The sequence below is a fragment of the Bubalus kerabau genome, chromosome 4, assembly GCF_029407905.1.
Source record: "Bubalus kerabau isolate K-KA32 ecotype Philippines breed swamp buffalo chromosome 4, PCC_UOA_SB_1v2, whole genome shotgun sequence".
Taxonomy (NCBI): domain Eukaryota; kingdom Metazoa; phylum Chordata; class Mammalia; order Artiodactyla; family Bovidae; genus Bubalus; species Bubalus kerabau.
Window position 1 is genome coordinate 43,077,579 of NC_073627.1, and position 12,180 is coordinate 43,089,758.

General features: G+C 35.5%; 1 protein-coding gene across 5 annotated transcripts in view; it reads right to left on the reverse strand.

The window, feature by feature from the left end:
- Window positions 1-4,566: 4,566 nt before the first annotated feature.
- NSRP1 (nuclear speckle splicing regulatory protein 1) overlaps window positions 4,567-12,180 on the reverse strand; it is a 45,747-nt gene continuing 38,133 nt past the window's right edge. For all 5 annotated transcript variants that reach the window (XM_055577055.1, XM_055577057.1, XM_055577059.1 and 2 more), the window contains 5 exons: window positions 12,017-12,073; window positions 9,967-10,095; window positions 8,795-9,002; window positions 7,829-7,937; window positions 4,567-6,078 (listed from right to left, as the gene is read on the reverse strand). In XM_055577055.1, coding sequence (XP_055433030.1) covers window positions 5,019-6,078; window positions 7,829-7,937; window positions 8,795-9,002; window positions 9,967-10,095; window positions 12,017-12,073 — 1,563 coding nt within the window. In that variant the 3' untranslated portion in view covers window positions 4,567-5,018. The remainder of the gene's footprint in view (window positions 6,079-7,828; window positions 7,938-8,794; window positions 9,003-9,966; window positions 10,096-12,016; window positions 12,074-12,180) is intronic.

Sequence of the window (12,180 nt, forward strand, 5' to 3'; positions counted from 1 at the left end):
CTCATTCGTTAACTGTCTCTAAATTTCAATGATGGAACAATGTTTTAAAGTTCAGATAACTACATTAGAGGGCAGAAACAAACCTACTTACTTTCTCTACTCTTCCTGGGATCTAGAAATTTCTGAAGAAATATTTCCTTTCCTAGAATGACATAATACTCCTCTCAATTTTTTAACAGGCATTTACTACAATGGAAAAGATGGAATCTTAAGTATGCCTTTGCTTGTGTAACATATAGTTGGAATCCATTCAGTACTGTTTCTACATTAGGTGTATCAAAACAAATTTTGTAATGATTCACAATATATTTCAATTGAAATTTAAGCTTGTATTTCTCTTAACACCACCTCATAATATCCATACCAAACTGTTCTACCACCAATCAAGTTTTTACTTCCTTATCAAAGAGATTATCTTCCCTGGCCAAATCTACTTTGGAACCAGTGTGCACTGGTGGAGCACGTCATCAGAAAAGTTTTATGTCTGCTAAACTAAGAACCTTATCATTTAGGAGAGAGAACAGGTGATTTCAGTCCTTCAGTTCTACAACTGAAGACTATAATTATAGTAGATAATCTAACAAATTGTAAACACTGACAGTTCAAACAAATATTTAGGAAAGAGGAGCTAGCCCATCTCTAGGCTTAAAATGCCTGAAGTGAAAGTGACATATATCAAACAAACCTCTCAGAGAAATGTTGACAATAAAGGAATGAATGAAAGGGAAAGTGTTAGTACGTCAGTTGTGTCCAACTCTTTGCATTCCCATGGACTGAAGCCTGCCAGGCTCCTCTGCCCATGAGATTCTCCAGGCCAGAATACTGGAGTGGGTAGATGTTCCCCTCTCCCACTGATCCCACATCTCCAGGGGATCTTCCCAACCCAGGGATTGAACCCAGGTTTCCTGCACAGCAGGTGGATTCTTTACCATCTGAGCCACCAGGGAAGCCCCAAATACCTAAATTTCCATAAACAAGAATATTTGCTAATTTTTAAAAAAAGCTACTTGATTCTTACTCGAATTCTAATATTAGAAGTATACCTTATCTTAAAACTTGATACATGAAAAATGCAAAGTTTAAAGGATAAAATTAGGGACTTATGTAAAATAAGAATTTGCAGTTATTTCTCCAGTAGCATTTAAATATCATCTGATTTACAAAAAGAAAAAAAACATTTTCAGGATACTTTGTGTTGAACATATCAATGGTAGTGATTTAATCGCTAAGTTGTGTCCGACTCTTGCAACACCATGGACTGTAGCCTGCCGGGCTCCTCTGTCCTTGGGAATTCTCCAGGAAAGAATACTGGAGTGGGTTGCCATGTCTTCCTCCAGGGGATCTTCCCAAGGCAGGGATCAAACCGTGGTCTCCTGCATTGCAGGCAGATTCTTTACCAACTGAGCTACGAGGGAAGCCCCGAAAGTATCAATGGGGTGCTTCAAATTCTGGACTATATACAGTTAACTGAATTATATAAATGGTACTTCATTTTCCTCATCTTTAGTTTCTTCTTCCACATTATTTATAGCTAAGAATAAATAAATATTTTCTACTATTCACCTCTGTCAACTGTGGTTATATGAAATTGTCCAATGTTATTTTTTTCATGAAACATTGAAACTTCAGTGACAGAATTAAACCTGATTTATACAAAATAAAGAGTCCCTTCTTTAAGATGCATAAAATGCCCATGTACTCATTTATACAATTTAGTCACAGATGTTCCAAGTTATATTTTAAGACATCAGTAAATGCCTTTTGTTGTTAACTGCTACTGTAGTAACTCTTAACATCATGATGAATAGACTGTCTCATTAAAAAGAAGAAAAAAACAGAATGAAACAAAAATCCCTTCCAAACTCTTAAGGTTAAAAGAAAAATCTTAACTGTGTATTGTCAAAACATCCCCCAAAATATCACTGCATGTGATCTGCAAATACTTAGCATCAAAAGTACCTAGAATTAGAAATATTAAATTTCAGTAAAGCAAAATGAATTATTATAATCTGTGTAGAGCTTCAGTTTATAATGTACTTTCACAGATACCAGGTTTCCCTGGTGGCTCAGATGGTAAAGAATCTACCCACAATGCAGGAGACCCGGGTTCAATCCCTGGGTTGGGAAGATTCCCTGGAAAAGGAAATGGCAACCCACTACAGTATTTTTGCCTGGAGAATTCTGTGGACAGAGGAATCTGGTGTGCTAAAGTCATGGAGTCGCAAAGAATCGGACACGACTGAGGCAACTAGTACTTTCACAAGTATCATGTCACTTGATCATCAGATCTATGTGATAGATGACATTTCCCCAGTTTTGTAGATAGGGAGTGTGAGATGCAGAGTGATTAAGTGATTTGCCCAGGTTCACACAGCTGGAAAGTTCCAGAACAGGCCTTATACCTAGGTTTTCTGATTGCAGGCCAAAGATTATTTGCATGAAAGTGAAAGTCACTCAGTCGTATCTGACTCTCAGACCCCATGGACTATACAGTCCATGGAATTCTCCAGGCCAGAATACTGGAGTGGGTAGCCATTCTGTTCTCCAGGGAATCTCTCCAACCCAGGGATCGAATCCAGGTCTTCCACATTGCAGATGGATTCTTTACCAGCTGAACCACAAGGGAAGCCCATTATTTGCATGTCTATCTTTAAAAACATCATCCATATAAAACTCCTAGAAGAGAGCATAGGCTAAACGTTCTCTGACATAAATCATACCAAGGTTTTCTTAGGTCAGTCTCCCAAGGCAATAGAAAGAAAAACAAATGGGAATTAATCAGACTTAGAAACTTTTGCATAGCAAAGAAAACCATAAAGTGAAAAGACAACCTATGGAATGGGAGAAAATATTTGAAAACAATGCAACTGACAAGGGCTTAATGTCTAAAATACATAAACATAAACAGCTCATACAACCCAATCGAAAAATGGGCAGAAAACCTAAAGAGTTTTCCAAACAAAACATACAGATGGTCACAGGCACAAGAAAAGGTTCTCAACATCACTAATTATGAGAGAAATGCAAATCAAAGCTACAATGAGGTATCATTTTGTACCAATCAGAATGGTGACCATTAAAAAGTCTACAAATAACAAATGCTGGAGAGTGTGTGGAAAAAATGGAATCCTCCTACACTGCTGGTGGGAATGCAAGTAGCTGCAGCCACTATGAAAAACAGCATAGAGGTTCCTCAGAAAACTAAAAACAGAATTACCATATGGTCCAGCAATCTCACTCCTGAGCATATATCTGGACAAAACTACAACCCAAAAAGATACATGCACTCCTATGTTCATAGCAACACTATTCACAATAGCCAAAGACAGAGACAATATCCAAGACATGGATACAACCTAAATATCCATCGACAGATGAATGGATAAAGAAGATGTGGTACGTATACACACTGGAATACTACTCAGCCATGAAAAAGAACAATGCCATTTGCGACAACATGGGAAAGACAAATACCATATGATACACCTACATGTGGAATCTAAAATACGGCACAAATGAACATATCTACAAAACAGAAACAGGCTCACAGACATAGAGAACAGATTCTGGTTTCCAAGGGGTGGGGGGAAGGGAAAGGAATAGACTGAGAGTTTGGGATAGTAGATGCAAATTTTTACATTTAGAACGGATAAACAGCAAGGTCCTATTGTACAGCACAGGGAACTACAACCAATCTTCTGGGATAAATCATAATGGAAAAGAATACAAAAAAGAATGTATATACAACTGAGTCACTTTGCTGTATAGCAAAAATTAACACCTTAAAAATCAATTAAAGAAATATTAAAAAAAAATCATCATCCACAGAAGGCAAAATAAATAGTACTGGAACAAGAGTAAACAAGTGGAGGGAGAAGGAAAATTAAGATAGTGAATCACAGAACAGTTGTTTACCAACTCATACAATTTAAGTCCATTATTTTAGACCTCAACTATTTAAAAGAACACGTATCTAGCCACACATATAATGAATCCCTTATTTATACTGATCCAAATAACTCATTATCATTATTTAACCAAGAACTGCTACCCTGTGCTCTAGTATGACAACTCTAACAAAGGAATTCAATTCTTCACCAAAGCTGAAGACTTTTAGCCTGTCATTCATGGGCTTCCATGATCTCACCTGAAATTTTCCATTTACACTGTACTACACCTCTGTGTACACTCAGTCTATGCTTTTGCAGTATTTGTCACTGTCACTGATAAGACTTAGTACAGAACCTCTATATATGGAACTGTAATAAACGGTACTGTATTTTTAAGAGTATATTAAACAAGACATGTTCATAAATAGGCTACCCAGTTCTTTAGCTAATTTTTTTTATTTAGGGTATCTCCATCTTTTCACCCTGAGCTAAAACTCATTTATACACATAACTAATTTAACATCTTGCTAAGGTTTCACAAAAGAGGAATGACGGCATGACACGAGTGACATTTTAAATGTGACACTTTTAAATAAGCATCAATTAAATGGTACAAATGTATCACAATTTTTATAAAAGAGAGGTATGTTGTGAGCTAAAAAGCTTAGACAAGATCTATGATCTATATTTTATACTTTAATACAAATTTTAGGACATAAAATGATATTCTCCATTCAAATCCACATTATTATCTGAAACACAATATTTATAAAATAAACAGCTCCTGCAACAAAATCAACAATAGAAGAGTTGTTTAAATTATTTTTTAATGGTCATAGTTGAGCCAATTTTCCTCATATTACCTATGAGGATTTAGCAGTCTCTTTAGGTTACTTGAATATAACCAAGAATGTCATACTGATAAGTAAATATTACAAATTAACTTAGTTAAACATTCAAGATAAAAGGACTGACTTCTGACTTAACCTAAACTCAAAATGAATTTTGAAAATATATTTTAAAATACCCTCCCAACCACTCTTAACACACTCCTTTATGTGTTCACACAGCATGTTTCAGGAGCTGTAATTTTCTGTGCTTCCATAGGTCTTTCTAGTGGGGCAGTCATCAATCATCTTCTTTCTCAATATATGTCTTTGCATTAATCCTTGCCATTTGCCGGGCCAAGTATCTGTCTCTTGCTGACGTTACAGTTTCTTCATTGCTCCGCTTTGCAAACTTGTTCACTGTCTCGTGCGGCCTCTCCTGCTCTTTGCCTGTCTCTTGGCATTCCTCTGTGAGTCTGTGTTTTGCTCCCAATGATGCTTCAGAACTAGAGGGTTTCTCTGGGTTTCTTTCTTTGTCCTTTTCCATGTCTCTCATTTTACTGGCTCTTTCCTGGTTAACATACCTATCCTTTGCCCTAGAATTTGGGCTGCTTTCCTTTCTGTCTCGATTTCTTTCTGAAGATTCAACACTGACTTCTCGTTTTTCTCTATCTCTGTATTTATCACTGTTTTCATACCTTTCTTTTCTTGCTTTCACATGCTCTTCCTTTTCTTTGCTTTTCTCTTCCTTCTCGCATCCTTTCTCATTGTGTCGGTCATAATTATTTCGTTGTCTGTGTCTTTCCTGTTCTCTGGAGGGATATTTCTCCCTGTCTTTCTCCCTTTTCCATTCTCTGTCATTTCTTTCTCTCTCGTCTCTTCCCCTCAGTCTCTCTTCTTCATGCCTCTTGCAGTGGGAATCTCTGTGACTGGACTCTCTGTGCCTATGAGAATCCCTTTTTTCTTTTCGAGAATCACGGTTAGTGTGGTAGCTGTCCTGCTCCCTGGCTGGTCTCTCTTGGTGTTCATCTTCCCTTTTCTCATGGCCTCTTGACCTGGAACTTTTTGTGTGGCATTGGGTGCCATGTTCTCTTTCCTCACTAGATGACGGTGAGCGGGCAGGATTCCTGTGACGCTTGGAGTCATTGCTTAGGGTCTCCGTGCCCTTTTCCCTTCTGCAGTTCCCTTTATCCTCCTCCATTTCATCATTCTCACTGCTCTTAGCATCAAAGTCACTGTCTGCATCTGGGTTTTCCTCTACTTTCACACCAGTTTGGCGAATGCAGTTCTCAGGAGGTATTCTGCTCTCTGAATTTACTTCATCAGAATATCCTTTTGATTTCTCTTCTTTTATCCCAGACCTTAAGAAAAATAATGTAACACAAAATGCCACATTATTAATAATAGTAAATAAGTTCTATAAATAAATTCATAGAATTTTTATCAGTACTTAAGTCAATACACTTAAAACTGTATATACTTTCTGATTATCCCAAATTAAAAAAGGTGCTGATGTCTATTTACCTGGTAAACATCTATCATTAGTATATTCTAATCATTCAGATTATTTTCAATACTGGTAGAAATGAAGAAGTAAAAATCAGCCCTTCTGTATAGACCACTAGAACCTTCAGGTAGGGGTCTGTGGAAGGTCTTCCTTTTTGCCAAACATAGATAACAAATAATTAGGAAAAGGCATATTCTGGAATAAGTACTAGTTTTCAACAAGAAGTTCAAGTTTGGCTCTTTGATGGATTTTTATTTTTCTTTCTTTCTAAAAAATACTTAAAATAGTCCTGGAAAAAGATGAAGATAAATTTTTTTCACCACAAAATGGTGACAAAATCTAATTCTAAATATCACTAAATAATCCTTCTCACCATTGAAAAGGCATCAGCCTCCTGCTATACCCCTCAGCATCTATTATAACAAAATGGAAACATGTGAATCCATCCAGCTATTATGATCAGTTACATTAACACTGTTTACAACACCTACATTTTCCCAGCTGATCAGCATGGTTAATTTATTTATATTACTCACACATTCATTCTCAGTTATCACTTATTTATCACACAAACAAAGCAACAACTATGGTTCTCAAGGAACTGCTTTCCTTAGATACAAATTTAGAACAAATTTTACCTTCAAATATATTTATGTATATATATATTTATAGCATGATAATTTCACTATTCCTATATCTTATGGGCTTCCCAGGTGGCATTAGTGGTAAACAACCCACCTGCCAATGCAGGAGATATAAGAATGCAGGTTCAATCCCTGGGTCAGGAAGATCCCCTGGAGAAGGGAATGGCAACCCATTCCAGTATTCTTGCCTGCAGAATCCCACTGCCAGGCTCCCAGGACAGAGGAGCCTAATGGGCTACAGTCCAAGGGGTCGCAAAGAGTCAGACTTGACTGAAGCAACTTAGTATGCCTAATATCTTATAATTTTATTCAAAATTCCTCCAATCCTTACTTTCTAGACCAGTACTAATAGAAATGCCAACAGAAATGAGGAATTCCCTGGTAGTCCAGTGGTTATGACTCAGTGCTTTCATTGCTGAGATCCAGGTTCCAACCCTGGTGGGAATTAAGATTCCACCAGCTGCACAGCATAGCCAGAAAAAAAAAGTCTATAGAAATGGTAATGTCCATATCTGTGCTGTCTAATATTGTAGCCAGTAGCCAAATGTGAGAATGGAGTACTTGAAATGTGACTGATGTGACCAAAATTTTAGATTTAATTTAAAGAGCCACATGAAACTAGTGGCTACATATTGGATAATGCATTTCTAAACCCCTGATTATGTGAATCTTTATGTTTTACAGAGGCTAGGTCCTACTTATGAAAAGATACGTTTTTCTTTTTATATACTATCTGAACATGCATGCAGAATTACTAAAATAAAAATATCTTGAACTAAAGGTTTTTTAATTAAAAAGCTGTAAATCTCTAGTTATTCATTCAATTAGGTCAGGTTTGGCTGACAACAAAATATGCAATACTACAGTCCTCTACTTCCAGGGAGTTTAAATGATCGTAGGATCACATCAGAACTCAAAGGCAGTATCTTTCTTCTAAATATTCCATATGCCACATCTCACCTGGCTTCACGAAAGCTGCATGTAGGTACTTCCTCTTCACCAACTGCTTGATTTAATAGGTGCCTATAAAATCCACTGAGATCTCTCTGCTTGGTTACATCCAAACGTGCTAAGAGAATGAAAGCAAAAGTGAGAATAATATATTCAACAAGGCAAAACGTAGTTCAGTTTTACAGGCACAGAGTATATAACATAGTGTATAAACTGGTTTCTAGATCTATATAGTCTAAGGCCAAATTTGGCCTGCTGCCTTTTTTATCAATAGATTTTTACTGGAATGTAGCCCTGTTTATTTACTATCTCATCCTGAGTGGTGCTCTAAATGAACACATAGTACATGCTGAGATCAAGTCTTACACATGTGGTTTTCATCCATTTAAAGTTGGTAAGCACTTGACAAATAAGCTGTTTATAATTACTTATTTTACTTTGATCATGAGAAATGACCATGAGTAGAAAGTACTGCAGTAAAGCATTAAGATATTTTTTGGCCTCTGCACATCTTTGTTCTTTCTTGAATTAATGTTATTCTTTTTGTAAATGCCTAGTTAATGCTCCTTGGGTGATGTTAGTTTTCTCATCTCAGGAAAATATGATGACTAGGATTTAAATCTCAGTTTATATTCCCTTTGACAAATGCTGTGCTGTTACACCTTGTAATCGATGTTTTTACATTTGAAATCATTTTCTAAGGCAATGACTTGTGGTGATTATAGTTTTAAGCAACAAAATAAGATATAATTAGAAAGTTGAATAGATATAACAGTTACTAAGAGTGCAACTGTGTTTTTACCTAAAATCTTCTATTTTATACTATATAACATCATATACTTTGTACCCTGTATTCACATACATAAATTATGACAACATTATAATCTAAAAGTTCAGTGACCGAGCAAATGGCTACCACAGGGCAGGATTCTCCTATTTCTATTTCCTTCTACCCTTCTCCCTCTTTCATTTCACCTTCAAGTGCAGCAGCTCTTCTTTCCCTTTCTTCCTCTTCAGCTCTCTCTTGCAGTTTTTTCTTATAAGCAGATGTTACGAATGCCTCTTTATCATCAAATTCTCCCTTTTCCATTTCTCGTTCTCTCTGTATTTTCTTTTCCATTCTTTTTTCTTGTTCCTTTTTTCTAATTTCAACTGCTTTCAGTAAGTTGTGAATGTACTTGGGCTAGGGGATAAAATAAGATTATTTAGGAGACAGTCAAAGACAATGAATTGTTAATATTGTTATCACGAATTCATTAATATAGAAAGTCAAACAAATAGGATCAACTTCTCAAAATTTAATATAAATTTACTAGCAAGATTGAAAATAAAATTCGTTTCAACAGAAATTTAAGTATAGACAGAATTATTCAAAACACCATTTTCTTTTTAAATCTCAAACTAAATAGGTAATTTTCCCACTGTTTTTCTCACCCTTTTTATAAAATGGTATTTTTTTATTTCTTCAGACATGTGAACAGGAAAGCTTTCCAACTAGTTTTTTCACATTAGTTGAAATACAATTATTTAAAATAGTAGCTTTAATATAATTTTACACCACTACTTTATTTTAGATACTGTAAGATGTAAAGATCCTTAAAAACAAGTCTATGCTTTGTGAAAGAGTGATAGAAAATTTGAAATTATCTCATTCAATCTCCACACCTTTACATTTTCGTCAAACTAAAAATTTGATTGTGATACACGTGGATGATTCAGTTAACAGCTAGGAAGCAATAAAAAATTATAAAACACAAATAAACATAAACAGGAGGAGAAGTACAAAGACTTGTCTAAGAAAAACTTTCAAAAAATAATTTGAAAAATTTTTAAAGCAAAAAACAAAATTTATAAAATTGTTAGATAATTCTCTTGCTCCTGGTTGCTGCTGCTGCTGCTAAGTCACTTCAGTTGTGTCCGACTCTGTGCGACCCCATAGACGGCAGCCCACCAGGCTCCCCCGTCCCTGGTTAGGATACTTTATATATAGCTTCCTAGATTCTAACAAATCCATGCTATCTGGAACGAGGGGCTCTTTACATTTTATATACCTAAAATTTTTTGTCAGATCATTCTCGTGGTGAAATAAGAGTAAGATACAAAACGCAGGTCAAAGTCAAAGAAAGTTTGTATTTTCAGCTACAAACCTTTCGGTCTTTTCCCAAAAGCAATTTGGGGTTGCTTTCTTCCTTCTTTTTCTGCATTTCATCATAAATACTGTCATATTCATATACAGTAGAATCTTCTGCGAGAGCCTTCTGAATTTCAAGTTTGGTCTTTAAAAAAAAAAAAATTGAACATATTTCAAAATTTGAACATATTTCAAAAATATGAGCCAACTAATAGATACCAAAAAAAGTCTTAAGTAGTTTTTTGGGGATAGGATCATAAATAAGAAATATATCATAAAAATTGTTATCAACCACATTTTAAACTTAAAACACTTAGAACAGAGCCTTATATAGAGTAAGTATTAATTAAACATTGTGCTGTGCTTAGTTGCTCAGTCGTATCTGACTCTCTGCAACCCCGTGGACTACAGACCCCCAGGCTCCTCTGTCCATGGGATTCTCCAGGCAAGAATACCAGAGTGGGTTGCCATGCCCTCCTCCAGGATATTAAACATTATTTATTATTATCTATTCACTTAAAGATAAATAGTAGTGTGTTTAGTCCCTCAGTTGTGTCCGACTCTTTGCGAGCCCATGGACTGTAGCCAGGCTCCTCTGTCCATGAGGTTTTCCAAGCAAGAATACTGGAGTGGATTGCCATTTCCTCCTCTAAGGGATCTTCCTGACCCAGGGACTGAACCCGAGTCTCCTGTGTCTCCTGCATTGCAGACGGATTCTTTACCCAATGAGCCATCAGGGAAGCCCCAAAATAGTTATCCACATCGAAAAGTCAAACGGACTAGGGTATAACTTAGGAACATCAAACCTTAATTTTGAGATGCCTATATTACATATTAAACTTTCAATATCATTTTTAGTTGTGTTACCAAATAAAATGTTCAGGTTTCAAATGGTAGGAAATACTTTTCTTTTGTAATTGAAAAATGCTTTATTTTTAGAGATGTCACCTCTAGAATTTAAGCAATATATTCACTAAAGAAATGACTTTGCAATACAAGTAGTTTAAAGAATTTTTTGTCTGATATAGTTTTCATTAAAAATATTTTAATAATTATAAGGAACTTTTTATTTATTTTCACTGAAGTGTAACTGACATAAACTATGATTTGACATTTGTGAAATGATCAGTAAGTCTAGTTACCATCCGTCACCATACAAAGCTCCAGAAAAAAAAAAACAACTTCCTCAAGTGACAAAAACTTTTAAGATTTACTTTCTTAACAATTTCCAAATTTGCATACAATGTCTATAGTCACTACAGACTATATTCACTATGCTGTATATTACATCACCATGATTTTTTAAAAAAATAACTTGAATTTTGTACCTCTTGATGCCCTTCATCCATTTCACCAAGCTCCCCAATACACTTCCCCTCTGGCAACTATCAATCTCTTCTCTATGAGTTTTGTTCAAATGTTTTGTTTTTTAAATTCCATGTATAAGTGAAATCATGAGATATTTGTCTTTCTCAGATTTATTTCATTTAGCATGACAGTCCATCCATGTTATTGCAAACGGCAATATTTCATTTTTTATGGCTGAGTAGTATTCGTGCGTGTGTGTAAACACTCCACATCTTCATTATCCGTTCACCCATCAGTGGACATTTAGGTAATTTCCGTATTCTGGCCATTACAAATAATACTGTAATGAACACAGGGGTGCATGTATCTTTTCAAATTAGTATTTTCACTTTCTTTGGATACATACACAGAAGTGGAATTGCTGCATCCTGGCAGCTCACACTAGCAGGAATTATTAAACCATGCAACCCACTGTCAGAATGTCAACTGAAAGCAGAAATGGGTTTAATCTAGAATACAGCAATAAGGAACTAATTCTTCAGTGTGTTTTTATTCCTTAAAATTTACACAAGAAACCTGAAATCTATGCAAATCAAGAAACATCTTACACATTTTCAAAAAAACAAGTGTCAAGATAAAATTATTTAATACACACCTACTGTGTAGTCTCAGTTGCACAGATCCCAAAACTGATACTTTAAATGTGAGCTGAAATAATTACTTCACCAAAAACATTTAATTCACCCTTTCCACCTTACCTGTTTCATTGCTTGCTTCTTGGCAGCTTCCCTCTGAAGGCTTTCACTCACAGAGGTCTATAAAACAGGAAAATGATGTCATTGTTGAAACCAATATAAAAGTTCTTTTCCAGTATCCTGGCAACTAGTTCCTTACTTATGGTTAAAAATACAGTATTATGAAT